General features: G+C 42.8%; 2 protein-coding genes across 3 annotated transcripts in view; both read right to left on the bottom strand.

Annotated features, from left to right (window-relative positions):
* The window catches only part of LOC126416372 (UDP-glucuronosyltransferase 2C1-like), a 279,400-nt gene extending 267,639 nt beyond the window's left edge, over positions 1-11,761 (bottom strand). The window contains exon 1 of the mRNA XM_050084053.1: positions 11,699-11,761. Within this exon, the coding sequence (XP_049940010.1) occupies positions 11,699-11,751 (53 nt within the window). The 5' untranslated portion in view covers positions 11,752-11,761. The remainder of the gene's footprint in view (positions 1-11,698) is intronic.
* Positions 1-26,395, bottom strand: part of LOC126416328 (UDP-glucosyltransferase 2-like) — a 348,774-nt gene that overhangs the window by 267,566 nt on the left and 54,813 nt on the right. Inside the window, exon 4 of one of the 2 annotated variants that reach the window (XM_050084014.1) lies at positions 17,332-17,554. The exons of the other annotated variant lie outside the window; for it this stretch is intronic. Coding sequence (XP_049939971.1) covers positions 17,332-17,554 — 223 coding nt within the window. The remainder of the gene's footprint in view (positions 1-17,331; positions 17,555-26,395) is intronic. 2 annotated transcript variants of the gene reach the window in all.

Genomic DNA, 26,395 nt, shown 5'->3' with positions numbered 1-26,395 from the left:
ACATCAATAACCGCATTAATTTTTCTCTCATTAGGCCATGATTTGGGTAAAACTCTTTCACAATTTTTAATGAAATCCGTCGGGTGTATACCGCCTTTTTTCAAGGGGTCGAACCGCTCCTCTTTCGTCAACAACTCCGAACTATGTGCACAGATTGGCACATAGCTCTGTTTTTCGTCAAGTTTCCTTTCTAATTCCGACACCCTCGTAATCACTTGGCAAGTGGTTGTCGCAAGCGTTTCCACTTCCCTCTTTTTCTCTTCGCAGGTGTTAGCCTGCTTCGTCACTTTGGTATCTACTTCGGATACTAAAGCCTTTAAAGTTTCCACCTTCTGTTGATCCTCTTTTCTCACTAACTGAATTAGTTCCGTCACCTTATTCTCGATGATCGGAGCAACTGCGTCTCCTACACTTTTCTCGATTCTGCTAATTTCGGAATCAAAACGAGTATTTATGCTCGCAATTTCCGCCTGAACGCCTATCATTTCCTGTTTAAGGTTACCGATTTCGGTATTAATCACGACAATATCGTCTTTGATTTTATCAACTTTTGTGTTAACAACTTCAACATTGTTGTTAACAACATTAATAGCTTTGTTCTGATTGTCTAGCATTCGTTCAATTTTTTCAGACTGAGCTACTTGCTTGGCAGCCTGAGCTGCTTGCTCGGCAGCCTGAGCTTTTTGCTTGGCAGCCTGATCTTTAATTTCTGCCGATTGACTCTTGATTTCGTTAATCAAAACATTCAATAAATCAGTTAAATTCCCGGAAACCACCGGTTTTACTTCCGTAGCGGCTTCCTCTTTCATTGTCCCCCCGTATTCGTCATCAAGGGATTCAGATTTGATTTTCACTTCCGATTCCGAAACATTTTCTAAAGTCTGGAATTCCATTTCTGCTCTTTGTTGCGTTTCGGCGGTCGCATCTTTCATGCTAGCCGCCTGCCCCGGAACAATGGGTACCGCTGTGCGCGTTTCCCACTGTTCGACCGATTGTTCCGTATCTAAGTCTACCAAATTTTGGTAATTGTTGCCTTCACTCATTTTAATAATTTTCAATATAAATGCAAAATCTCAACTCTAATTAGGATTCCTCACACGAATATTCTCGCTGACGTATCGACCATTTCGTAACCAGTACTTTGTTACGAGATTTGCACAATGCAAAATTCGTGTCCAGAACAACCTCAAATTTGAAGATTGTCCTGTCACCAGGTCGCCACGTGTAACCTCCCCCCTCACTTATCGACCTTAATGACAGTGAGAAATTAAACCGCGTGTACCTAATGGAAATTTGGGAAAAGCAATCGTCACCGAAGTTAATCTATCGGTAAAGAGGGAGGAAAGGGTTACATCTACATGAAAGGAAAAATGCAAATGAAACTGGTGGAAATTAATTTTGAAAAGGGGTAAAGTTAATAAAGAAAGTAAATGTGCGGCCGTTACGTTAACAATTAACTAGCGGTAATTAGATATTTGAGATTTGGGGGAAATCACGGTCGCCAGTCCTAAGGACAATTACTATAGTAACTGAAAAAGAAAGGTTATTACACATATAATTAACACTAGAAGCGTGGCAACTGAAGGTTGACACGTGTAGTGTGAAAACTGAAAGTTTGTCAGAAGTAATAAATTTCGCTACACCCTGACTTAATTTAGCAAAAGAATTAATAACCGGAAAATCGAAAGTTAATTTAGTGACTGAAGTTAATAGTGAGCTTTCTTTCTGAAGCACATCGAAATTCAGTAAAATACAGTTAGTCTTGGACTACCTCAACAATCGTTTCAAAAGCTACTTGAATCTACGCAATTTAGAAATAAGAGATTTAACTTTGAACTTGAATTAAACGATTCTGAACAATTAACAATAGTAAAATTTAGTACGTACCAAGCTGAGCTGCAGTCACAGGTAAGCTAAAATACGGTAACAAAACTCGCACTCTTAATTTGTGCTCGTGTAACCTAAATATTGTAGCCAGCTACTGAACTTTGAAATTAAAGCAGTGAAATCTAATTATATTATTTTAATGCTGGCGTTTGAATTTCAACGACACTCGGGTTCATTTCGGAAAAGGAAGGGACCCTGCTTGGCAATGCAATTGGGACAATGAGCAACAAAGGTTCATGCTAAGTTGCTGTAATTTTGCGAGGCAAATGGAACAATTTGAAAAGCTGAGGTCTGCCATACAGTTCTGAAACTTTACGTGCTTTTAGTCTTCCTTGTTGGTTGATTGAAGGTTTGAAGCCGTCGATCGAGGAGGTGGCGACAGTCACTCATTGTCGGCCGTCGCTGTTGCAGAAGCTGGATGTTGGCGCGCCTTCTTCTCGACACGGTCACCAGGCGAAACGGGCTCTTGATGTGCGCCAGCTAATGCTTCCCGTCCGCGACACCATGTCAGAAACTATCATCGCGAGTCGAGCGCAATTACATGCTGCCAAACCCCGAAAGCGCGGCAACTCGCGGGAGCGTCACACAACACACCTACTCCACTCGCTACCCCAGCCAGACTCTCCCTCTCTTCTGCCCGCGCTCCACGCGGCAGAGTTAACACTACCAAAGATCCTACACACTTTGATTCTTCACACGACCTATCGATGTAATCGTTCGATAGCAGTTTTCCCTAGGCAAGACCCAGCGTAAAAATACAAATAATCTTTACACAACAAACCAATTATACATCGACATAAATGCATAAATATATATATATATATACAAACAGTAAAACAATTACAATATATAAAGAGACAGAAATGTCATATCTTGAGGTAACAAAACAAGGAAAAAAAATAATAGTACAATAGATGGAAATAGGAGGATATGCATTTCCGGCGTTACATGCTGAGGTCATCTGTCCCTAGACTTACACACTACTTAATCTAACTTAAACTACCTTGTGCGGCCACTTCGGGTGGCACACGGACACAAAGAAAGTGCTTAAACGAAGGATACAGCCTTTCGAAATATTACTGAATGGCACGCTTTCAACAGTAGCAATAAACCGTCTCAAGCCCATGTGGACCCTGCACATCAACTCGTCCACTGACGCTGCACCGCTTCTTTCATGCCAGCCAGCCCCGTCCCTTGGCACTCAGCTGGGACGTCTGACAACACACATTGAAGCCCCCAATGATTTCGAGGTACATCTCGAGATCCAAAACTTCCTACCTGACGACCTGTGTGTCAAATTAGTTTACAATTTTGTGATCATCGAGGGACAACACCCAGAACACCACACCAAGTATGACTTCTTAGCGTGTCACTTTACACATGCCTAAAAACTGCTGAATGATTTGACTCACACGCTACCACGTCACGGCTGACCCCATGGGATCCGTTCTGGCAGCCAACACTTCCGGCCAATCCTACTAAGGGCAGACTTACCGACCACTAGTACATCTTCAGGACTTTCGCCTCTGCGTGATGAAATGGGAATTTCTCCCACATATGGACATTCCAGCCAGTATACAAACACCGCTTAGACCAACATCTGTGCCGGCCGCGGTGGCCGAGCGGTTCTAGGCGCTTCAGTCCGGAACCGCGCGACGGCTACGGTCGCAGGTTCGAACCCTGACTCGGGCGTGGATGTGTGTGATGTCCTTAGGTTTAAGTAGTTCTAAGTTCTAGGGGGACTGATGACCTCAGCTGTTAAGTCCCATAGTGCTTAGAGCCATATGAACCAACATCTGTAAGAACTCGGACCTCTCCATGCCTCTCCTGCTGATCACGTCTCATATGGTTTCTCCATCGTCATATCATGGTAGTCACCTCGCCCACCCAATGCTCTGCACTATTGGGAAGGGAGGTTCTTTGTCAGGACGCCGTGATGTATTAACCTCGCTGACTATCGACTGTGGTCTCTTGCAGGCAATCTTCGGAACTGTGAGTGTGCTTTGTTGGTTCTATGGCTGGCTCTTGCACAAATGTGTTCTTGTATTGACATTATTCTTGTAATAAAGAGAATGCTATCTCAAATCAGGACATATTATCTGTCACCCTGATCCACTCCCAGGGCAGGACTATACCAATAGTTATAAGAATGCAGATTTTACTGTATTTAACATTACTTTGAAAGATGATTTAATATTTTCTCATATTCCGAAAATGATTTATTCTCATAATTTCTAACGTCACCTATGATCATAATTAATGGTTTAATAGTGCATTACTAAATAATTATTCAATGATATTAACTATAAGAATCATGACACCTGAGTTCCTCCTGGCGTATACAATTTGCAAACAACTTCCAGGAACTCAGCCAGGTAATGTTTACGGCTGCCGCCGACATTTCGGCGGGAGTACACCCCACCATTTTCAAGGCACAAACTGCAACGGACAAACGATGAACAGGCAAATTTAAAACCTCGATTCTTGTAGTAATTCAGGAAAGATAATACACACACACTGAACGCTAGTGCCACCAAAGATGACCAAAGTCAGAGGTATCGATAGTGAAAGACTATGAACTAGCTAGTGAGGTAACATTGACTCTTTCCCTCTGTTTTTTGACAAGGGAGTGATCAGGATTCCAAGCAGAGTTTAAGCAAAAACCTCCATCTCTGTTTACAAGGTTGCTCGCTAATTCAATCTCAACAGCCTCCTTAATAACACTGCCCCAATAACTGGACGTGCATGCCTGTGTCTCGGTATTGTTATATGACATAGGGTGACCAGTATCCAAACAATGTCCACATATATCAGATCTACTTGGCTGCTGTAATTGTGTATGCCATTTATGCTCAATACATCGGTTCTACACGGCCCTGATAGTCTGACCAATATATGCCATGCCACAGCTACAAGGAATGCGATATACACCCGCCTTACGCAAACCAAGATCATCCTTAACGGAACCCAAAAGCACTCTAATTTTAAATGGAGGTCGGAAAACACATTTCGCATCGTATCCCGTAAAATACGACCGATCTTGTTGGAAGTGCTTCGTATGTAGGGCAAAAAGGCAGTAGACTAAGGTGTCGACTCAGTATTATCATCAATCACCTATTGTAAAGTGGTCGATAGCGCAACACATGTGCAATCTGTCTTTCACCATACCCATTTTGACGAAATGTAGCTTCAAGATGGGGCAACTCAGCTGGCAAAGTTCCAGTGTCGGAAATGACATGTGCCCTGTGTACCAAGGTACGAAGTACCCCTTCACGCTGAGCTAGATGGTGACAACTATCAGCCTCTTAGTAAAAGTCTGTGTGAGTGCGTTTCCGGTAAACTCTATGTCCCAATGATCCATCAGCCTTCCTCCTAACCAAAACGTCAAGAAAGGGAAAGAAACCATCCTTTTCCACCTCCATTGTAAAACGAATGTTCTGGTGGATCGAGTTCAGATGTTCTAAACAGGCATTCAAATTCTCCCTACCATGAAGCCCAACAACAAAAGTATCATCAAAATATCTGAAGAAACAGGCGGGTTTCAAAGGCACCGACTCTAATGGACGTTCCTCAAAGTCTTCCATAAACAGATTTGCAACACAGGAGACAACGGACTACCCATCGCAATCCATCTATCTGTTCATAATACCGGTCACTGAATAGAAAGTAACTGGATGTCAACACATGTCAAAAGAGATTAGTTACTTCAACACTAAACCTAACCTCAATTAACCGCAACGTATCAGAGGAACACGAGTGAAGAGAGAGACCACATCAAAACTTACTAAAATATCAGTCATTCAACCGCATTCCCTCCAAACGACGTAAGAAATCAACTGAGTTCCTAATTGATGTCCACACTGACCAACTTGTGAACTTAACAGAGAAGCAAGATGTTTGGCTACGCGATATGTTGAAGAGCCAATATTGCTCACTGTAGGATCGAAAGGAACCCCTTCCTTGTGTACCTTCAGAAGGCCATATAACGCAGGGAGAATAGCACTATAGGTGTTAAGGCCTTTGATAGTGTCCTGCGACAAACCACTTTTCTTCAGGAGGCTGTTGATCTTTCTCTCAACACTTTTCGTGAGGCCAGCACAACAATTCAGCCTCATTGCTTTCATTAATCTTTTGTCATTTATTATAAAATTATAATTTTTAACAAAATAAATAACGAAAAAACAATTTATAACAAACTGACCAACAAACAACAGATATCAACCATGAAAACCACGACGTAATGAGATATTGAGATGTGCACATGGCCGTGTATTGGGTGGAAATGAGCTGCAGGGTCACGTGATAAACAACGAACGGATGACGTCAGCCATCAGAATTTTCTTCCATAGAAACCTGGATGATGCCGTGATGTGATGTGATGGCTAGCATAGATGCCACCATTTGAAATGGATTTCGGAATGTTTTGACAGGACGTGACATGAGAAGACGTGACAGAGTGTGAATGGGCCTTAACTGAGAAGCAAAATACAATTTTTTCGCTTTAGCTTTGAAAATCCTTTCATAATGAAATAATTTCAATAAAATTTTCATCTCCTATTTTACTTCCTTAGGAGACTTAATTTCCAAAAACAGTGAAACACAATTTTCTTTTTAAATTTCTAACTGAGAAGACAAATACGAGTTTCATAGATGTAGCTTTAGAAGTGCATTAGGAGTTCTTTAATAATGATTTATTTAAAAAACTTTCACCTAGTGCTTTACGTCCTTAATACTGAATTTCCAAAAATGCTAAAACACATATTTTTCTATTTCTCACTGAGAAACCGGATACCAATTTTCGTACTTCTACTTTCAAAATTTCCTTAATAATGACATATTTTCAAAAAGCTTTTCATCCCCTACTTCCCCCTTTAGGAGGGGAATTTCGAACAGTTCCTTGTTAAACGATGTATAAAAGTGCAAGGTCCACACCCTCTCCAAACTCCAAGTATCTATCTTAGCAGTTTAGGCTAGGCGATGACGACTCAGTGAATCAGTCATGCCCTATTTCTACTCCCTATTCATTGAACTTCCCAAAACAGTGAAAGACATATTTTTTCACTCCAACCAATATTCAAAACTTTAGCTTTAAAAACGCTTTTACAATGTAATACTTTCATTCATAACAATTTTCAAAACTTTAGCTTTAAAAATGGTTTTACCATGAAAAACTTTCATAAAAGTTTTAAACCACTAGGGTTGAATTTCCAAAAACAGTGAAACACATATCTTTTATTTTTGACACAAACGCTAAATACAAATTTTCATAGATTTAGCTTCAAAAATGCTAGCAAAATAAAATATTTCCATAAAAGCTTTCCCTTATTTCCTCCCAATAGGGGTTGAATTTCCAAAAACAATGAAACACGTATTTCTTCATTCCTTACAGAGAAGTCAAATACTAATTTTCATAGATCTAGCTTTGAAAATGCTTTCATAATGAAATAATTACATAAAACTTTTCGTACCCTATTTTACTTCCTTAGAGGCTTAAATCTTCAAAAGCACTGAAAGAGGTATTTCTTATTTCTAATCTGAAAGTGAAATACAAATTTTGATAGATGTAGCTTTAAAAATGCTTTAATAGTTCTTTAATAGTGATTTATTTTTAAAACATTTCGCTCAATATTCTACCCCCTTAGTCACTGAATTTCCAAAAACACTGATATCTTTTTTTTTTTTTAATTTCTGATGGAGAGACCAAATACCAATTTTCATAGTTCTGTCTTCAAGATTGCCTTAATAGAGGTATATTTAAAAAAAAGAATTTCATCCCCTATTTCACCACCTTGAGGACGAAACATCGAAAAATACCTTCTTAAACGAGGTCTACAGTATAAGATCAACATCCTCTGCAAAGTTCAGGCTTCTATCCATAGTGGTTTGGGCTGGGCGATGACGAGTCAGTGAGTAAGTCAGTAAGTTGGGTTATTGCCTTTTATATGAAGGGATCACAGAGCGGGTTTCTCATTCAGAAGTTGTATTTGAATGTTGTTTGAGTGAATATTATATTATCCCTCATGTAAGAAGGAGAACTGTCTACCATCACATGTTAGAATTCAACAGTGCAACGATCATGGTCTGTCGAGACAGTTATTGATCATTCTGCTGTGTTGCTACTCATATCGATCAGGATCCGACACAATCACGAGAATATCCAATAGATGGGTTCATGAGAACCACATTCAACGCCATGCAGGATCTCAATGGCCCCAACCATGTAGTGTCCTAAAGGACATACATACTGTTTACTCTGCCATGAGGGATCTTACAAACATGTCATATATGATCACCTAAGAAAATGACTTGGTTGAGGCAAGGACAGTGCGCTGATATCAGGAGCACCATGATCCATCAGTATGGTGACCATTTGTGCAGTTTCCCTCGACATTGCAGCAGAGAGGGGCAAGCTGATAGTGGTGCGCCAAACAACACTGGACATAGGAGTGGCACCCCATTGTCTTTTCAGATGAGTTCTGGATTTATACATAACATTATGATGTATCCAATCGTGGAGGCTCCGAGGAGAACAAACGTTGTCAGATTGCATTAATCAACAGCACACGGTCCCAGGACATGGCTGAATTGTATGAGGTGCATTGGCTACACAATATGATCACCTCCGGCTCACATAGCCAGTAATTCATGTACATTTCTTATATTTTAAGGCTAGTGGGTCTGTATGATGGATTCAGAAAACAATGCTGATCATTTGTGACAACTTAAAATTGTTTTGTAACTTTTTCAAATTGACGAACAAAATGTTTGACAAGACTGAAATCATTTCTCAGTACCATTTGTCCTGTTTTCTTTGCCAGCCTTTTTAACATGTAAGCACCAACTTCTTTTTCAAGACAGAATTCCTTGCAGTGTTCATCTAGGATATAGTTACAGTATTTTTGACTGCCCATAAAAATCAATAATACTGAGGATTCTCACACAGACATGTTCAGAGTCTCAAGTAACTACTGCTGGAAATTTTCAGATGCACTGCTGTATAGTCAAATACACTCTAAGGCAAAGAAAATAACACACCACGACGGAATTATCCGAATAGGTGGGAAATTGGTAGACGTATTGTACATGTGCAGACAAAATAAAATTACTACAATTTCAGAAAAATTGGATGATTTATTAAAGAGAAAAGGTTCCACAAATTGAGCAAGTTTAATAAAAATATTGGTCCACATCTGGCCCTAATGCAAGCTGTTATTCGGCTTGGCACTGATTGACAGAGTTGTTGGATGTCCTCCTGAGAGATACCGTGCCAAATTCTGTCCCGTTTCTGCATTAGATCGCCAAAATCTCGAGATGGTTGGAGGGTCCTGCCTATAACACTCCAAAAGTTCTCAGCCGTGGAGAGATTCTGCGATCTTGCTGCCAAGGTATAGTTTGGCAAGCTCGAAGACAAGCAGTAGAAACTCTCGCCGTGTGCAGGTGGGCTTTATCTTGCTGAAATGTAAGCCTGGAATGGTTTGCCATAAAGGGCAACAAAACAGTCCATAGAATATCGTCGACACACTTGCTGTGCTGTAAGGGTGCCGTGGATGTCAATCAAAGTGGTCCTACTATGAAAAGAAATGGCATCCCCGACCATCACTCCTGGTTGTCAGGCTGTATGGTAGGTGACAGTCAGTTTGGTATCCCACCACTGTTGGGGGCAACTCCAGACACATCTTCGCCGGTCATCAGGTCTCAGTTCAAAATGGGACTAATCACTGAAGAGAGAATTCCACGTCAGTTAGTGAAATTCCAAGCCAGCAGATGTACCGAGATCAGCTTTTTGGGCCACCTAATATGACTAGAGGCAGTGTGGCGAACAAAGTTACAGAGCAGCATGTAAGGACAGCTTTTAAAGACCAGTGAAACCGCCCCACCATGCAACTGACAGCAGGGTGGTAGCTTGTCATAAAGTGGATGAGTGTGGCAGACGTTTCCATGAGAATCTTTAATAAACATGACATGAACTGCCAATGGATGGCAGTCCGTGGTGACATGGCAGGGCACCCAAAACATGAGACCCACATGTCTATAAAAGCCTTGGTCACTGTGTCCACGGTTATTTCAAGTAGGGGCATAGCTTCAGGCCACCAGGGGTATCTGTCAGTGACACTAATCACCTCCTGGTGACTGTTGGATGATGGGAGGGGGCCTACAAGATCCATGTGTATGTGCAAGAGGCAAATAGTCAGCCAGGGGGAGAAGAGGCAATGGGGGCATGCACGTGCCTGCCTACTTTTGAGCACTGGAAGAGACTCAGGTGGAGGCCCAGTTGGTGCAGACACGCTGGATACCAGGCCAAACGAAATGCTCCAGAATGAGCATAGTAAACACACGGATGCCAGAATGGGTCAGACCATGCAGGTGTTTGAAGGTAAGGACGCGCGATTGACTAAGGTAATCAGCAACTAGGGTTTTCAATGCCAGCAATGCTGTCAAAATTGGCTGGGTGAGACCTGCATGCTTTCCTAGCGACATAATCTCGTTTTTAGTGGGCAGTGGGCAGTAAAAACAGTGAAATGGTGCTCTTTCACCGAGGGGTGGAAATACCTAATCGCCTCATACAAAGCAAGGAGCTCGTGATCTTACATGGCCCAAGGCTGCCATGACTCTGCGACCTTTGCTGAGAAAACCGCCAGATGCTGTTCCATCCTCTCATGACGTTGCTGCAGGACTACACCTATGGCTGACTGGTTGGTGTCAGTAACAACTGCAAGCAGGCCGTTCAGGTGGAGATGGGCCAAGCGGGCGGCTTGTGAGAGGCTGCGTTTCACTTGCTCAAAACTTCTTGACATCTGTGTTGTTCAGGGAATGGGCCTGTTGCCTTTTGTGCAGTTGCCATGGATGTGGTCATGAGCAGCGCTTGCATGCTCACGGCGTCATTCAGATGGCGTTTAAAGAAATTTGCAATCCTAAGGAACATGCAGATTTCCTTGTGCGTAGTGGGGCATGGAAACTATGACACGGCACGGACCTTCTCGTCTATGGGGCGGGAATCTGCGAACGATATCCTGTACCCCAGAAAGTTGATCTCTGAAAACGTAAATGCACTTCTCCAGACTGATAATGACACACACCACATGAAGGAGAGAGAATACCTTCCGAACTTGGTGGCAGTGCTCATCTAGGTCATGTGAGTAAATTAGGATACTGTCCAAATATGCGAAACACCCCTAAACGAAACATAAGACGTTGTCAAGGATGCGCTGCCATTTGTGGGTGGCTTTTGGAGCCGGAATGGCATGAAAACACTCTCGATGAGGACGAAAGGTGTAATAAGGCCGTCTTCTCCGTATCCTTGGAGGCCATTGGTATCTCGTACACATTTTGTGCAGTCTTCTTTGCTAAATACGGTTGCGCCAGACAATCATAAAAGTGGAATGGGGTAACGAATAGGCACCATCCTGGCATTTAGTGCCTGGAAGTCTCTGCATGGGCGCCGTGTGTCATCTTTCTTTTGCACAAGGTATAGAGTGGAGGCCCATAGGCTCTTGGAAGGTCGGAGCACTTCCGCAGCGATTGCTGCCTAGATCTTGGCCTGTGGGGCTCTCTCTTTGTATGGTGGAAGGGAGTGGTTGGAACAGGTGAGGGGGGGAAATGTCGTGAAGACGTCAACGAAAATGGATGGCATAGGACACTTGTTTGAAGGAGTAAAAATGGTGGAGCGGGATTGACATGGGACAGAATGGCGGAAGGTGGCATTAACAACATGGCGATTTGCCAAATGGTTCAAATGGCTCTGAGCACTATGCGACTTAACTTCTGTGGTCATCAGTCGCCTAGAACTTAGAACTAACTAAATCTAACTAACCTAAGGACATCACACACATCCGTGCCCGTAGCAGGATTCGAACCTGCGACCATAGCGGTTCCCCAGTTCCAGACTGTAGCGCCTAGAACCGCACAGCCACTCCGGCCAGTGCCATTTGCCAGCCGAAGAGGAGCTGTAATGGAAAATAAAATCTGCAAGGATGGGGTCCGTAACATTGGTTATAATAAAGATCTCTGGAAATTCTCTTCCCAGACCTAGCTTGAAGGATCAAGTGCAGCAGAAGATTGTGATCGTTGAGCAATCAGCTGTAGTTGAGGAGTAGGGGAGAGTACGGACAATGGCAAGTACAACTGGCAGGGATAGTCGGAAAGATCTGAATCAGTGACAATGAGGTAGTGTGTCAAGGGTCGAGGAGGGTGGGTTCCCATGATCATGCATGAACAGACACTGTCGTATCGCAGAGTGGACAGGAGCACCTGCTACTGGTTGCCGTTAGCCCTTGCACACAGTGCACGGCAGTTTGCAGCGGCTCTGCCAAACATCAATAATTGTTGGCACCATGCACGCCTTGGCCATCATCAACAGGTCAGGGGTGGTGGGACAGGATGTGCCTGGAGATGAATGCATGCTGGTGGCCACAGATTCTGTGGGTGGAGGTGGGCAATGTGTGGGGTGGGGCAAGTGTGTGCACTCAAGGGCAGTGGCAAGCATGCCCCTCTCACTGACCATCTTAGCTATTAGCTGGGCCATATCTTTGGTGCATTCATGGGCTGGGGATGCAGGGGTTGATACAGGTTGTGCAAACATACAATCACGCAAGCAGGCACTGCGATGCTGTGTGGCAGTGATTATGGTGTCGGGCCAAGGGCCTCAAATGTTCTGTCAGAAATTATGGTCACTGCAGTGGCCATAAAAAAATCTTGCACAGATAAGGCCATGTGTACTGCAGTAGGAAAATGCATGTCCCATGTCACAACCAGCAGCGTCGGGAAACACTGCTGGCTTGGCCAGTATGTGGAAGTACTGGAGAGCTGGGAGGGCCACATCTAGGCACATTCCTCCAATGAGAATAATGTGCATGTGCAATGTAATTCCATTGCAGAAAGTAACTCTTTTAGCTGGGCTTGTAGGCCACTGAATTTGCCAAACTGCAGTGGGTTGGTGATAATTTCACATGCCTCTGTGAATGACTGAGGGTTTAAGCTGTGCCACAGCAAGTGCAAACTGATTTGCATTGTTTGTGATAGACTAACCTGCAAATATTGTCTCTGTGAAAGTGAATCACAGAAGGGGCTCATGTGTGTTGAATGGAAGCAAGTGAACAGCAGCAGAGGAAGACTGAGGGGTGGGAGGGGAAGTGTGCACCTTTACGGTGACAGCTTCTGTGAACTATGTGAAGAGATTCATAGATGCTTGGAAGCCATCCGTCTTTCCCTGTAGAGTGGAGAGAGGGAGGGTGGAAGGGGTTTAACCATTGGCCATTGGTGGGGGTTGAAACCGCTGGGAGCAGTGCACCAGGGATTGTTTCACATCACAGTATGCTGCTTTCTTCACGAGCATTAAGAAGGCAGGGGGCTGGGGAAAGCTGCATGGTACACATGCCCCAGTGTGGTGGGGGGAGTGTCAGGCTGGCAACTGCTCATCGCGGTCAGCCATGATTGTGGATGGGCTCGGGAACAGGGTTTCACCAGGGGTCAATAGAGGAGGAGCCACATAGGACTAGGTGTGCAGAATGACATAACAAGACACAGAAATGTTCTTTGATTTCTTTACTGAAATTGGAGAAAACTACATATAACAGATAGTAAGATTACATACTATAATGTAGTAATTTAAAATGTCTCTGAAACGACACTACTTCTCTCCTCGTGGACATTATTATTCGCATGCACCTAGATCTGGTGCACGTATCAAAGTGAAACTAAATACCAGCTTGAAGGTGTCTGTATTATTAAGATAATACCCTTCAGTGTATGCATATTTACAGGAAGGCTGTCTGTCCTTGGCTTAAAAAGGCCAGATGCCAAACCACAAATAAGTCACTGTGGGTAACACTCAGTGGGTGCTTGCAGTTTGAGATGTGGACACTGTTTATCAGGCACAGCCCTATCGACAAGGCACTAAGCAGTCTATAACTTGCAAACACGCTCATCACGGTCTACGCAACTTAGACAAATACTTCAGCACACAGTTATATCAAACCGGGCACAACAGCATTATCATGACAACAAAACACTATTATGCACTTGTAACACAAGAGGAGGTGGATGAAGTGACCTTGAATGAATGTACTCTAAGCTTAATCATGTGCAACAGAAACAATACAATAGAGCAGTGTCACTACAGTGGTGAGGGAAATGGCATTCTATCCATGAGGGTACAGTAACACACTAATACTGTAACATACATTTGACACAAAGGATACGGGCAGGTAAAACGACAAGCCATGTATGAATTTACTAATAATAATCACAATGTCAGCAAAGTAATATGATTAAATCGTCTACTACCATAAAGAAGGAAATAACTGGTTATTGCTGAATGAGCAGTTCCAAACAATATCTAGAAGAACAAGTGACTTAATTGACAGAACAAAATACTGGACTGATCATGGATGAAATCCCAAACTTCACTACTTATAATATAAATACCCTTGTAAAGAAATGCTTACATATAACCTGTGAATTTTTTGAGGCACTAAATAATTTTCTGTCACTCCAGAGGAATATTTATTTCCCTCTGGAAATAACCTAATGACTGCAGTGTTTTATCACTGAATAGAGCAGTAATAGTCGACATGCTAATAAAAGTGAATAAACTAACTTACTTTTGTTGTGTTAAGACTTCGCTGATTGCCCATAGTAATGACTCTTCTGTAATGTTGTGGAACAGTAATTTAACTGCATATCCTTTAGCCTCAGCTCGAATTAAATTCACATTTTGATCTCCAAATATTGGTATTCCTAAAACTGGAACTCCATGGTAGACAGCTTCTTGAAGGCTATGTAAACCGCCGTGTGATATAAACAACACAACTTTTTTATGTCCTGTAAAAAACAAAATAACATTATTGGCTAAATCAAATAATGGAAACCTCAGCTGCAATATCAACAATATAAGTAAAAGACAGATGGCTACTCACCATAAAGATGTCACACTGAGTTGCAGACAGGCACAATGAAAAGACACTTACACATCAGCTTTTGGCCAAAACCTTCATTAGAAAAGAAAACACACACCCATTCATTCACACAACAAGGCACGCCTTACATACACATGACCGCCATCTTCTGCAGCTGGGACCAGAAAGTAATTTTCATACAGAATGGAAGCAGCCATCTGGAGGGGACATGGAAGGGGAAGGAGTAGCAGGGTATGGGTAGGAGGAGTGTGCAGGGACTAGACTACCAACAGGTGCAGCATTGGGAGGCTATTGGTCCTGGATATGAGGAGAGCGGGGGGGGGGGGGGGGGTGGTAAAAGGCTAGAAAAAGAGGAGCAAAAAAGGAGAAAGACAGGTGGATGTATTGGCAGAATGTGGCACACAAAGAGGGGAATGGGACAAGTATAGGGGGAGGTGATAGGGCAGAATGGGTGGAAGCTGTTGGTTTGAGGTTGTTAGGACAGTTAAGTTACTGTAGTTTGAGGCTGAGATGATGCTGGGAGTAGAGAATGTACTATAAGGATGACTCACATCTGCACAGTTCTGACACACTGATGGCGGAGCAGAGGATCCAGATAGCTCAGGTAGTGAAGCAGCCATTGAAATCAAGCATATGACATAGCCACTTTACAGGTGGCCTGGCGTCTGATTGGATAGGATAAGCCTGTGACAGGAATGGAATGGGAAGTGCTGGGCTGTTGGATGGGCAGGTCTTGTACCTGGGTTTTCCAATTTAGGGGAAGGATCTTGGGTAGGAAATCCTTCATTTCAGGGCATGAAGGTACGTAACCAAAGCCCTGAAGAAAGATGTGGTTCAGCTGATAAGTCCAGGATGGTACTGAGTGACGAAGGGGCACTCTTTTGTAGCTGATTCTTGGGGGTGGTAGGGCGTTTGGGGGTGTGGGGGAAAATGGCATGGGAGATCTATTTGCAGACTGAGAGTGGGGGATAGTGCCTGTATGTGAAGGCTTTGGTGAGACCCTCAACATACTGCAGATACTCTGTCCCTGGTGGCCAGGCTGTATAGGAGGGAACTTTTGGTGTGTAAAGGATGACAGCTATTGAAATATAGGTACTGTTGGTGGATGGTTGGTGGGTGTAATGTGGGCAGAGGTGTGGATAGAGCCATCAGAGGGGAAGACATGGTCGCCCAGGAAGGTGACATGCTGGGTTAAGGAGGACCAAGTGAAGGTGCTGAGATTGTGGAGGAATGAGGATAGGGTATCTTGGCCATGACTCCTGATTGTGATGATATCATCAATGAACCTGAACCAGACAAGGGGTTTGTCATTTTGTGAGGCTAGGGAAGCCTCCTCTAGATGGCCCATAAACAGGTTGGCATGTGAGGGTGCCATGCAGGTGCCCACGGCTGTGCCACAGATTTGTTTGTATACCTTCCCCTCAGAGGAGCAGTAGATGTGATTTAGGTGTATGAGGTGTGAGGTAGTCGATGTTGGAAAAGGTAGTGTTCAATAGCAGTAAGAACATAGGCACAAGGGATGTTGGTGCATAGGGAAGTCATGTCAACAGTGAAAAGTAGGGATCCAGGAGGTAAATGAGTGGGGATTGTAGAGAGCTGGCAAAGCAAGTGGTTGGTATCTCTGATCTGAGAGGCTACATTATGAGCAATTTGTTGGAGGTGTTGTTCAGTGAGGGCTGAAATTCTTCCAGTGGGGTCACAATAACCAGCAACAATGGGGCATTCAGGATTGTTGGTTTGTGGATTTTGTTGAATATGTAGAAGGTAGATGTACAGAGTTTCATAGGGTGAAGAAGGGAAATGAATTTAGGGGTGAGGTTGTGGGAAGGGCCTTCAGCTTTAAGCAGAGGTTATGTTAGGCTTCTGGAATGTGATCACTCTGGCAGAGTTTATAAGTGGAGGACTTGGATAATTCACAGGGGCCTTCTGCCAGTTTGTCACTGTGATTCATAGCAATAGTGGTGGAACCTTTGTCTGCAGGTAAGATGATATGGTCAGGATTTGTTTCCTTATGTAGAAAGCCTGGTTCTCTGAGGAAGGAACATGGGAAAGAATGGTGAGGCCAAGTTGGAAGTAACATGCCTGGGATAGATTGAAAAGGGCTGTTTATGGACAATGTGACCCACCAACCACTCTGAGGGATCCATGCCGAATCGCCGTTGAGGAGTGGGGCAATCTGGACCAACAGTGCCTTGATAAACTTGTGGATAAAATGCCACAAGGAATACAGGCATTCATCAGCGCAAGAGGACATGCTACTGGGTATTAGAAGTAGTGATGTGTACAGCAATCTGGACCAGCACCTCTGAAGGTCTCGCTGTATGGTGGTACAACATGCAATTTGTGATTTTCATGAGCAATAAAAAGGGTGGAAATGATGTTTATGTTGAATTATATTCCAATTTTCTGTACAGGTTCCAGAACTCTTGGAACTGAGGTGATGCAAAACTTTTTTTGATGTCTCTTTGTGATGCTTAAATTAACATAAAAAATTATTATACATATGTGATTTTTAAGTTAGGTATATTACCCAAAATATCATTTTGGGGAAACCATTTCCCAAGATGTACATTACTTGGCTTCCCAATCATATCATCTTGATCCCATTTCCATAATACTGTTTGCTTCAGTTTTGAGAAAACTTTCATAAAAACATTAAATTTGTCATTTGGCATTTCAGAAGGTTGAACATTTGATCCGAAACTGAAGAATATAACTCCTTCTTCTGAATTATCCATAACTGTTTTAAGTTCCTGCAATATTAAAAAGTGAACCTTGCTAAAAACTTTATTACTGACAGACAAATTATAAATACTGTCTATTTTGATATAACACTTAATGGTCCTGGCAACTAAAGTATCATAATTACTGTTATGACAACTAATCTATGCTTCATGAAGTTAAGAAAACATACATGGTGCAATAAGCAATGATAATCACATATCCATTCAAATGTACACTTGACAGCACAAAAAGTGGCAGTGGAAAACTGCAGCCAGAGTCAAAGTCCAGCACAGCATTGACATGATTGAATTGTCCTATGCCATTTTTCTGGATTACATTGAGAACAAGAGGAAGAGAGATTATTACTTGAAATCTTACACAATATCATCCTGTATATATTCTGCCTGTACTTCAATAAAATAAAATAAAATTTTCTCCAAACAAAATACACTGCTATTAGCTATAGGTACATTGAAGAAACAGCTTAAAGGGAAGCTTCTGTTGATTGTCAATAGAGAACAAATATGTAGGCATTATAAATCATTGAAATAGACAGGCAAAAATGCATTATAAATAGCTAAAATAGGCAATATGAGGCAATGTTGAAAAACCTCACATTATTTCTACACTCCTGGAAATTGAAATAAGAACACCGTGAATTCATTGTCCCAGGAAGGGGAAACTTTATTGACACATTCCTGGGGTCAGATACTTCACATGATCACCCTGACAGAACCACAGGCACATAGACATAGGCAACAGAGCATGCACAATGTCGGCACTAGTACAGTGTATATCCACCTTTCGCAGCAATGCAGGCTGCTATTCTCCCATGGAGACGATCGTAGAGATGCTGGATGTAGTCCTGTGGAACGGCTTGCCATGTCATTTCCACCTGGCGCCTCAGTTGGACCAGCGTTCGTGCTGGACATGCAGACCGCGTGAGACGACGCTTCATCCAGTCCCAAACATGCTCAATGGGGGACAGATCCGGAGATCTTGCTGGCCAGGGTAGTTGACTTACACCTTCTAGAGCATGTTGGGTGGCACGGGATACATGCGGACGTGCATTGTCCTGTTGGAACAGCAAGTTCCCTTGCCGGTCTAGGAATGGTAGAACGATGGGTTCGATGACGGTTTGGATGTACCGTGCACTATTCAGTGTCCCCTCGACAATCACCAGTGGTGTACGGCCAGTGTAGGAGATCGCTCCCCACACCATGATGCCGGGTGTTGGCCCTGTGTGCCTCGGTCGTATGCAGTCCTGATTGTGGCGCTCACCTGCACGGCGCCAAACACGCATACGACCATCATTGGCACCAAGGCAGAAGCGACTCTCATCGCTGAAGATGACACGTCTCCATTCGTCCCTCCATTCACGCCTGTCGCGACACCACTGGAGGCGGGCTGCACGATGTTGGGGCGTGAGCAGAAGACGGCCTAACGGTGTGCGGGACCGTAGCCCAGCTTCATGGAGACGGTTGCGAATGGTCCTCGCCGATACCCCAGGAGCAACAGTGTCCCTAATTTGCTGGGAAGTGGCGGTGCGGTCCCCTACGGCACTGCGTAGGATCCTACGGTCTTGGCGTGCATCCGTGCGTCGCTGCGGTCCGGTCCCAGGTCGACGGGCACGTGCACCTTCCGCCGACCACTGGCGACAACATCGATGTACTGTGGAGACCTCACGCCCCACGTGTTGAGCAATTCGGCGGTACGTCCACCCGGCCTCCCGCATGCCCACTATACGCCCTCACTCAAAGTCCGTCAACTGCACATACGGTTCACGTCCACGCTGTCGCGGCATGCTACCAGTGTTAAAGACTGCGTTGGAGCTCCGTATGCCACGGCAAACTGGCTGACAGTGACGGCGGCGGTGCACAAATGCTGCGCAGCTAGCGCCATTCGACGGCCAACACCGCAGTTCCTGGTGTGTCCGCTGTGCCGTGCGTGTGATCATTGCTTGTACAGCCCTCTCGCAGTGTCCGGAGCAAGTATGGTGGGTCTGACACACCGGTGTCAATGTGTTCTTTTTTCCATTTCCAGGAGTGTATTTGTTTAATAAATTGCACTACTCAGCCATGAAATCAGCATATTTATGTTAACATTGTGTGCATTATATTTTTAAAGCAACTTAAAGATTGTAAACAAAATGCTAATTGTACTTGATGGAAAAAGGAAAATGTTTCTTGAAAGCCTATTCACTACAGTGCTTTACCAGCTTATTGGTTGCACTTGACAGTCAAATTCTTTTTTAATTTTCTGGAGTCTTGCAGAGTCTCCTGTCAAAAAGCACATTTTTAATATGAGAAAATGAGCCCTCAACATCTATATAGGTAACTGGAACAAATCTAAAACACTGAACCATTGTAGGGTCCATTTCCACTGCAACTGAATTGTCACCTTGTAGAATATTTGAAATCTGTCAAGATCAAGATTTTTCAAAAACACCATTTTACACTTTTCTCTAACTAATGAATCCATTGTGACCTTGCCACCACTGATGTGAAATATCACATAAATAAAACTCTTTGACAGAGATATTAGTCACTCCTGCCCACAGGGAATAAAATCTTTGTGACTCTAGTTAACTGGAGTTTGCTACAAATAATGAATTGAGTGATGACCCTACTGTGAACAACAACTTCTATTTTGATACAACAAGTGTACCTTACGATGTAGTGTTAGCTTTGACAGAGGAACCTTCCACAATTGCCATCATTTCAAACAATTCAAAGAGAATTGTGATAGTAAAAATGACTCACATAATGTTGTCTTCCACCATCATCAGCCTATAGTTGTTTTGAAACTTGAAATTGATGATCTACTGTGTCTTACCATCAATACAAAAATGGTGACTCTGTACACTGTGTGGAACACATTTCAATGTCCTCAGTGACTTTGGTGATGAGGCAAATGTTGCCTCACATCATCAACAAAGTATTTGGGCAACTAATTCAACTCAGTATGACAACACATTATGTGGCTTCACTTGCCCATCTACAATGGGAATGGACCAGATGCATCCATTCACAATCCAATGCAAGAAGAGTCTTCATTTTCCACCTGCACTGTACATACATGGTCTATGGAATCTTGTTCACCATAGACCTCAGAACAAATGTTTTAGCATGTCCCTAATAGGACTTCTGTAGAGAACATGTATGTTTGAGTTCCCAGTGTAAATTACCAACCTTTAAAATGGAACACCTGGCAAAATAGTTCACGACCATCAAATTCACACTGTACAGTTACAGAATCCATCAATGATACCTCCAAATTTATGGCGCTACTAAGCAACACAGGGGATCACGCCCACATTACTAATGATGTCATAGAAGCACATCTGGCCAAAGGCAAGTCTGACACTGCTAAGGCAGCACTGCTCCAACTCATGGAGACACCAGAGTAATAGCTAGGACAAGTAATTTATGAGACAACTCTGTGAATCAGTTAATCTGACTTTCATGCAAGACAGAATGCTCTGAGTGCTCTGGCTAATTAAATTAACACCTCAGCTTCAGATGCAAATAATTTTGCACAAATATAATCCAACGAAAAACAAACTATTTCTGGACAGGCTTTTGCAGTCTCACAGTAATGGCAATAGTTGGATAATACATACAATAATAAACATTTCAAGCACATTCCTACTGCGTGATGTTGGCTACAATCATGAGGAGATGCTAAGACCCCACCATTTGTGTACACTCATGAGAGTGACATCACAAGTGACTGCTAGAGAGTGGTGACGTCAAGCTGGCTGTGACTGCCATACCCACAGTTGACAAAAATATACCTCACAGCATCGAGAGGGTGCAATCACAGCTATGTTGGTTTTACTCGTGTTTCGGTGATTGTGCATGCAACTGATCCACACTGCGCGAACACCCAAATGCTATGTGTTCTGCCACAGGCAATTCAGATCACTATATCCAACCACAAATGGAACATATGACATCTCTCATCCAATTGCACATTGCAAATAACACTCACATCAGATTTGTTGTTACCATCAGGCACACTGTGCACCTTAGAGAGAATTTCCCATTGCAGCTGATGGTAAGAGATGTTTGTGAACCAATCTTGGATGCAGATTTTATCCATTGATTTCACCTATCCCCTGACCTAACATTAAGCATCTTCAGGCAAACCCCAGCAGTGGAGAGTCAGTACCCAGTAACACTGGCAGTCCACCAGCACATTCACATACAACTCCAGAGAGGATTATTCCTATACAACCCCCTTCAAACTTGACATATAACACGTGCCTACAACTATGTAATGACCGTCATGATTTGGAGTCTGAACTACAAGCATAACAAAGAGTTATGAAGAGCGATTATACATGTTACAGTGCAAAAAATTAACACCACATCAGGCCCACTGTCTCTGTGCATTGCCTCAAACCTAGACTTTGGGGATAAACCCACCACAGATGACACAAGTACCACTTGTGCAGAAGACAACAAGCAAAAAGAAAGAGATGGCAATGCACCACCTCATCCATCTCTGCCACAAGCAACACTCCCACTGATGAAATTCAAGATTTTTGATACTGGCCAGCAGTGTCATTGCAGCCATATACAAAGGCCTCCCCCCCAACCTTACACAGTTCATTTGCACTAAAGAGGGGACATCATCACTGTGCTTCTTTGTCAAGGAATGGTCCAGTCATGTCCTGCCGTGGAGCCAGCCACAGGCCTGCTGGTCATTCGAAGTAGTATGAATAACATGTGAGAAGCCGAAACCTTTGTGGCCTCCTGCCATCAGTGCTACACATTGCATAGTGGGGTTGAGGGAGTTTCTGTGGGGCCCTCACCATCATTGATGCAAAATATCACTCAAATAAAACTCTTTGGCAGTGATATTAATTATCCAAGTCTGCAGGGAGGGACATGTCTGTGACTTTAGTCAGCCAAAGTTTGTTATGAATAGTTGTACTGTGTGCACATGAACTCTCTGTTGTCTACAATACAGTTCACATTAACCTCACTTGCTAGCAACCTGCTTCATTCCTCAAACTCCCCACACTGGAATTCCAACAAACCAAATTTTGCTGGCACATCGCAATCTTTGAACTGCATTGTCCACAATTTTCACTGACTTTGTCAAAGGTTGCCCTGTTTCTTGAAGCTGGCAGATCACTTGTACCAGGACACTGGACTCTGCCATGATGGAAGTAAAGTCATTTCTCACTTCAAAAGATATGAGAAGTTTCTTTGCTGTTACAACTGAAGATGCTTCATCCTCCAGAGCAATGACCAACTTAGTTGTACTGGGGAAATTTGTAGCATAGTAAACTGCTGCTCTAAACTGCATCTCCCATCTCATTACGATGAACTGAGAGGGCAGAGATATGTCTGGTGCAATGTCCTTAAATGCCTGACTCCTCGACAGGGCTTTCACAATGATCTTCTTAATACTGGATATCAATTTGTCGACATCCAGAAACAAGCTCCTGACACTATGTGAAAACCACATCCTACAAAGGCCACATGAAGCACATTTTGAAATAGTGCTTTTTCATGTATAACACAGCATCTGAGATGGAATGACATGAATACAGTGTCATAGGTATTCAGTTTCTTCATGCCATCATAACTGTAAATAATTGCTAAATAACAGTGTGATAGTTGAATCATTAACTTTTTCCAGATACTCTGTTGCAAGCTCTTTTAATTCGCCTTCTAAAGCATCTAATGGTCTAACAATTATACCGGCAGCAAAAAGATCCATAGGATCAGTTGACTTGTTGACTGAAATACTGATTCTTTTATTTTTTACTTCATTTTTAAATATTTTCATTACCGGTACTTCATTGTATCATTCACTTAAGTAACTGTTTCATAAACTTGATGCATTGGGCAATGACTCATTTGTATACGTCTCTGAAAACTGCCATAATGTTGGATTCTATAGCTTCCAAAAACAGATTCTGGCACCACAAAAAGCTTTACATGAGTTGAACCAGTAAAGGAATAAATAATAATCAAAGAGGCAACAAAAGGCTTTTATATTAGCAGTTAGGCATTTAAATAAAGAAAAAGGCAACCTACAGCTGGTGTTTCAATCATAAACATGTAAATAATACAGATTCACATTCAAACTGAATGTAGATTTACCACATTTAAAAAAGGGTTTCTACCAAAGTTCTGGTCTCTGCTCATCACTACAGTGGAACAGACAACATTTGGCATTCTCTGTAAAAGGGTGGAGGTTCAGTTCCATGTTAGGAAGCAACAATTTTTTTTCCTTTTCTGTCTTTGGCATAAGAGCCATGTAGGGCCAAGATTCAATAAATTCACCATGCACTTCAAGTTTTGGAGCTCTCTTTTCCTGAAACACTAGAAGTGAACACAGTGAAGTGCTGGGAACCAACACAAAAACAGTGCACAATCCTGTATCCATTCAACAAACAGAAACAATAATGTCAACTACACATTACCATGTATTTGATCTTCCTGCTATGCCAGAAAGTGATGTTAAGCCAAATTTGAAAATGTTGATTGTTCTGGTAAACTCTTCACTGTAGCATCGCTACTCAGGAGCAATGAACTGCCACCTGTCGGCTGAGAGGTTCTTCTATGCCATACTTGCAGTTACAGTCCCTGTTGGAAATACTTGATCAACCACAAATTTGGTTTGCAATCATAGAAAATGTTTTCACACACCAACAAGTTAAAGATGTGAATAATTTATACTAGTGATCAGCTATTTAGTCAAGTGGGTGAAGCATTTGGTGTTTCATATTATTGTGCACCCAGCAAGTCATCAAGCTTACCTTATTTTAAAAGCAGAAGTAATTGCTTGCTGCCCAAAACTGCCAGGTCAAAGGCTGAGACAAGTGCTTTATCAAGAAACAAAGGGTGACAAAGTCCCTTCAGAATTTTGGTGGCACCTACAAGGTATGATAAACACAATCACAGTTTTCGACTATTTGTTGTTGCAAATTTGGCAACAGTTACCATCACCAGTGCAAGTAGCATTGGCGGCACATGAATATCAACTTATAAACGAGTTACTAAAACTAGCTGGTAGAATATATGCAACACTGAACATGCCAAAAACAGTGACCATGACTTTATTGGCAGGTGGCATGCCATTCAGCTCTGCCCAGTGGATGCTGATCTCACTCAGAGAGACAACATTGAACTGCAACCATCACATTGCACCACCTGCTGAGCATTTCTGAAGAGCTCTAGAGCTCATTCACCACAGCTGAAATGCTTATCAGACAGGTTTGAGAACAGTAGCACTGGAGAGGACCTAGCAAACAGTTACAGAACTGCAATGCCAATGTTACCAGCAACCTGGGAGCAATTCTACTAATGTTTGCTGGTACCACAGATGTCAACAAGCATGGAAATGCGTAAAATCATGCACCTAATCAAACAACAATCTCAATCTGGATTAGGCACGACAGATCGCAATTGAACAAAATGTGCCACTAGTGACAAATGCAAGTTAAACAACAGGTGGGACATCATCATGCAGCAGTAAGCAAACTGCTATACAATGGTTAGTATGTCCACAGTAGCAGTAAAACATCTACACAATCTTCACAAATATTACAGCCACCTGCACACCCCACAGCATTTCAATTGTTGTATCAGAGAGACAGATAGATAGCCTCCTTGACTGACACTGGCCCCAAGGTCAGCATCTTCCCACTTCAGTGCACATTTGACAATAAACAAGATGAACATCTGTACCTGGAGGCAGTAAACAATAAGCCATTACGTACTGATTATTGACTTTGACTTCACCAGCCCCTCTATATGGACATTTGTAGTTACTGGCATCACCAAGCTTGTATTAGGTGCCAAAGTAGGACTACAGAACAAAGTGATCAGAGGCACAGTAACTCCTAGACAGGCTAGCTCTGCCTGCAGCATGGTACAGACAACAGACAATGCTAACACCTGTGCAAATCTACAGAAGAAGTCTATGGCCAGTTTTTGGATAGCATCACAGCATAGTGACATCAAACACCACAACTGGCTAATCTGTTGCACAACATGCCTGCTGACTTGCCTCACTGTGCCTACCAGAATCAAAGGCCAAATTTTAAGAAATGCTTCAAGCTGAGATAATCCAGCATTCTGACAGATTGTGGTCTTCACCTTTGCAACTCATCTGCAAGAAAGACAGCTTGTTGCACCCCTGTGGTGATTATCACATTTTAAATGCCAGGACCGTACCAAACAGGTACTCTGTGCCAAACATTCAATATTTTGTGGGTGCTTTAGCTGACACAAAAGTTTTCTGCATCACATACTGCCACGAAGCATACAACCAAACACATGGGAGGGAGGTGGAAGTTTAATGACACACTGAAGATATCATTTGGCCCATCTGAATTCTATTTATGCTGTTATATCTGAAAACTGTCCCACAGACATGGCAACATATCACATACCTTAATGACATTTTAGCAATCTCACCAAATGTCGGGCTACATGAATGACAAATGTGAGAAGCATGTTAGTGGTTGACAAATATGACATAGTATTTAATGAACAGAAATGCATCATCAGCAAAGCAGAAATGACCTCACTGGGATGAATCATTTTGGCAGATAACATTCGTCCATTATGAGAGAAATCAGTAGCTCTACAAACCCTTCTGAAGCCAACAGACTGCCAATAATTACAGTGTTTCCTGGGAATAATCAACTTTTTTTGCTGCCACTTCCCAGCAACTGTCCCTTACAGACATGCTTGCAGAACATGATACCACAGGTTGATGATCCCTTGAGTCAACCTTGGAGACAGAAAAGTTTTCTACAGTCTTCTGCTGAACATTATTAGTGCAGTGCTCCTCAATCACCCAGTGCCATCTGCACTGCTGGCAGTAATCACAGATGCCAG

The sequence above is a fragment of the Schistocerca serialis genome, chromosome 1 (genome assembly GCF_023864345.2).
Source record: "Schistocerca serialis cubense isolate TAMUIC-IGC-003099 chromosome 1, iqSchSeri2.2, whole genome shotgun sequence".
Lineage (NCBI taxonomy): Eukaryota > Metazoa > Arthropoda > Insecta > Orthoptera > Acrididae > Schistocerca > Schistocerca serialis.
The sequence above is the reverse complement of the archived record's forward strand: the minus strand, read 5'-3'. Positions and strand labels throughout refer to the sequence as shown.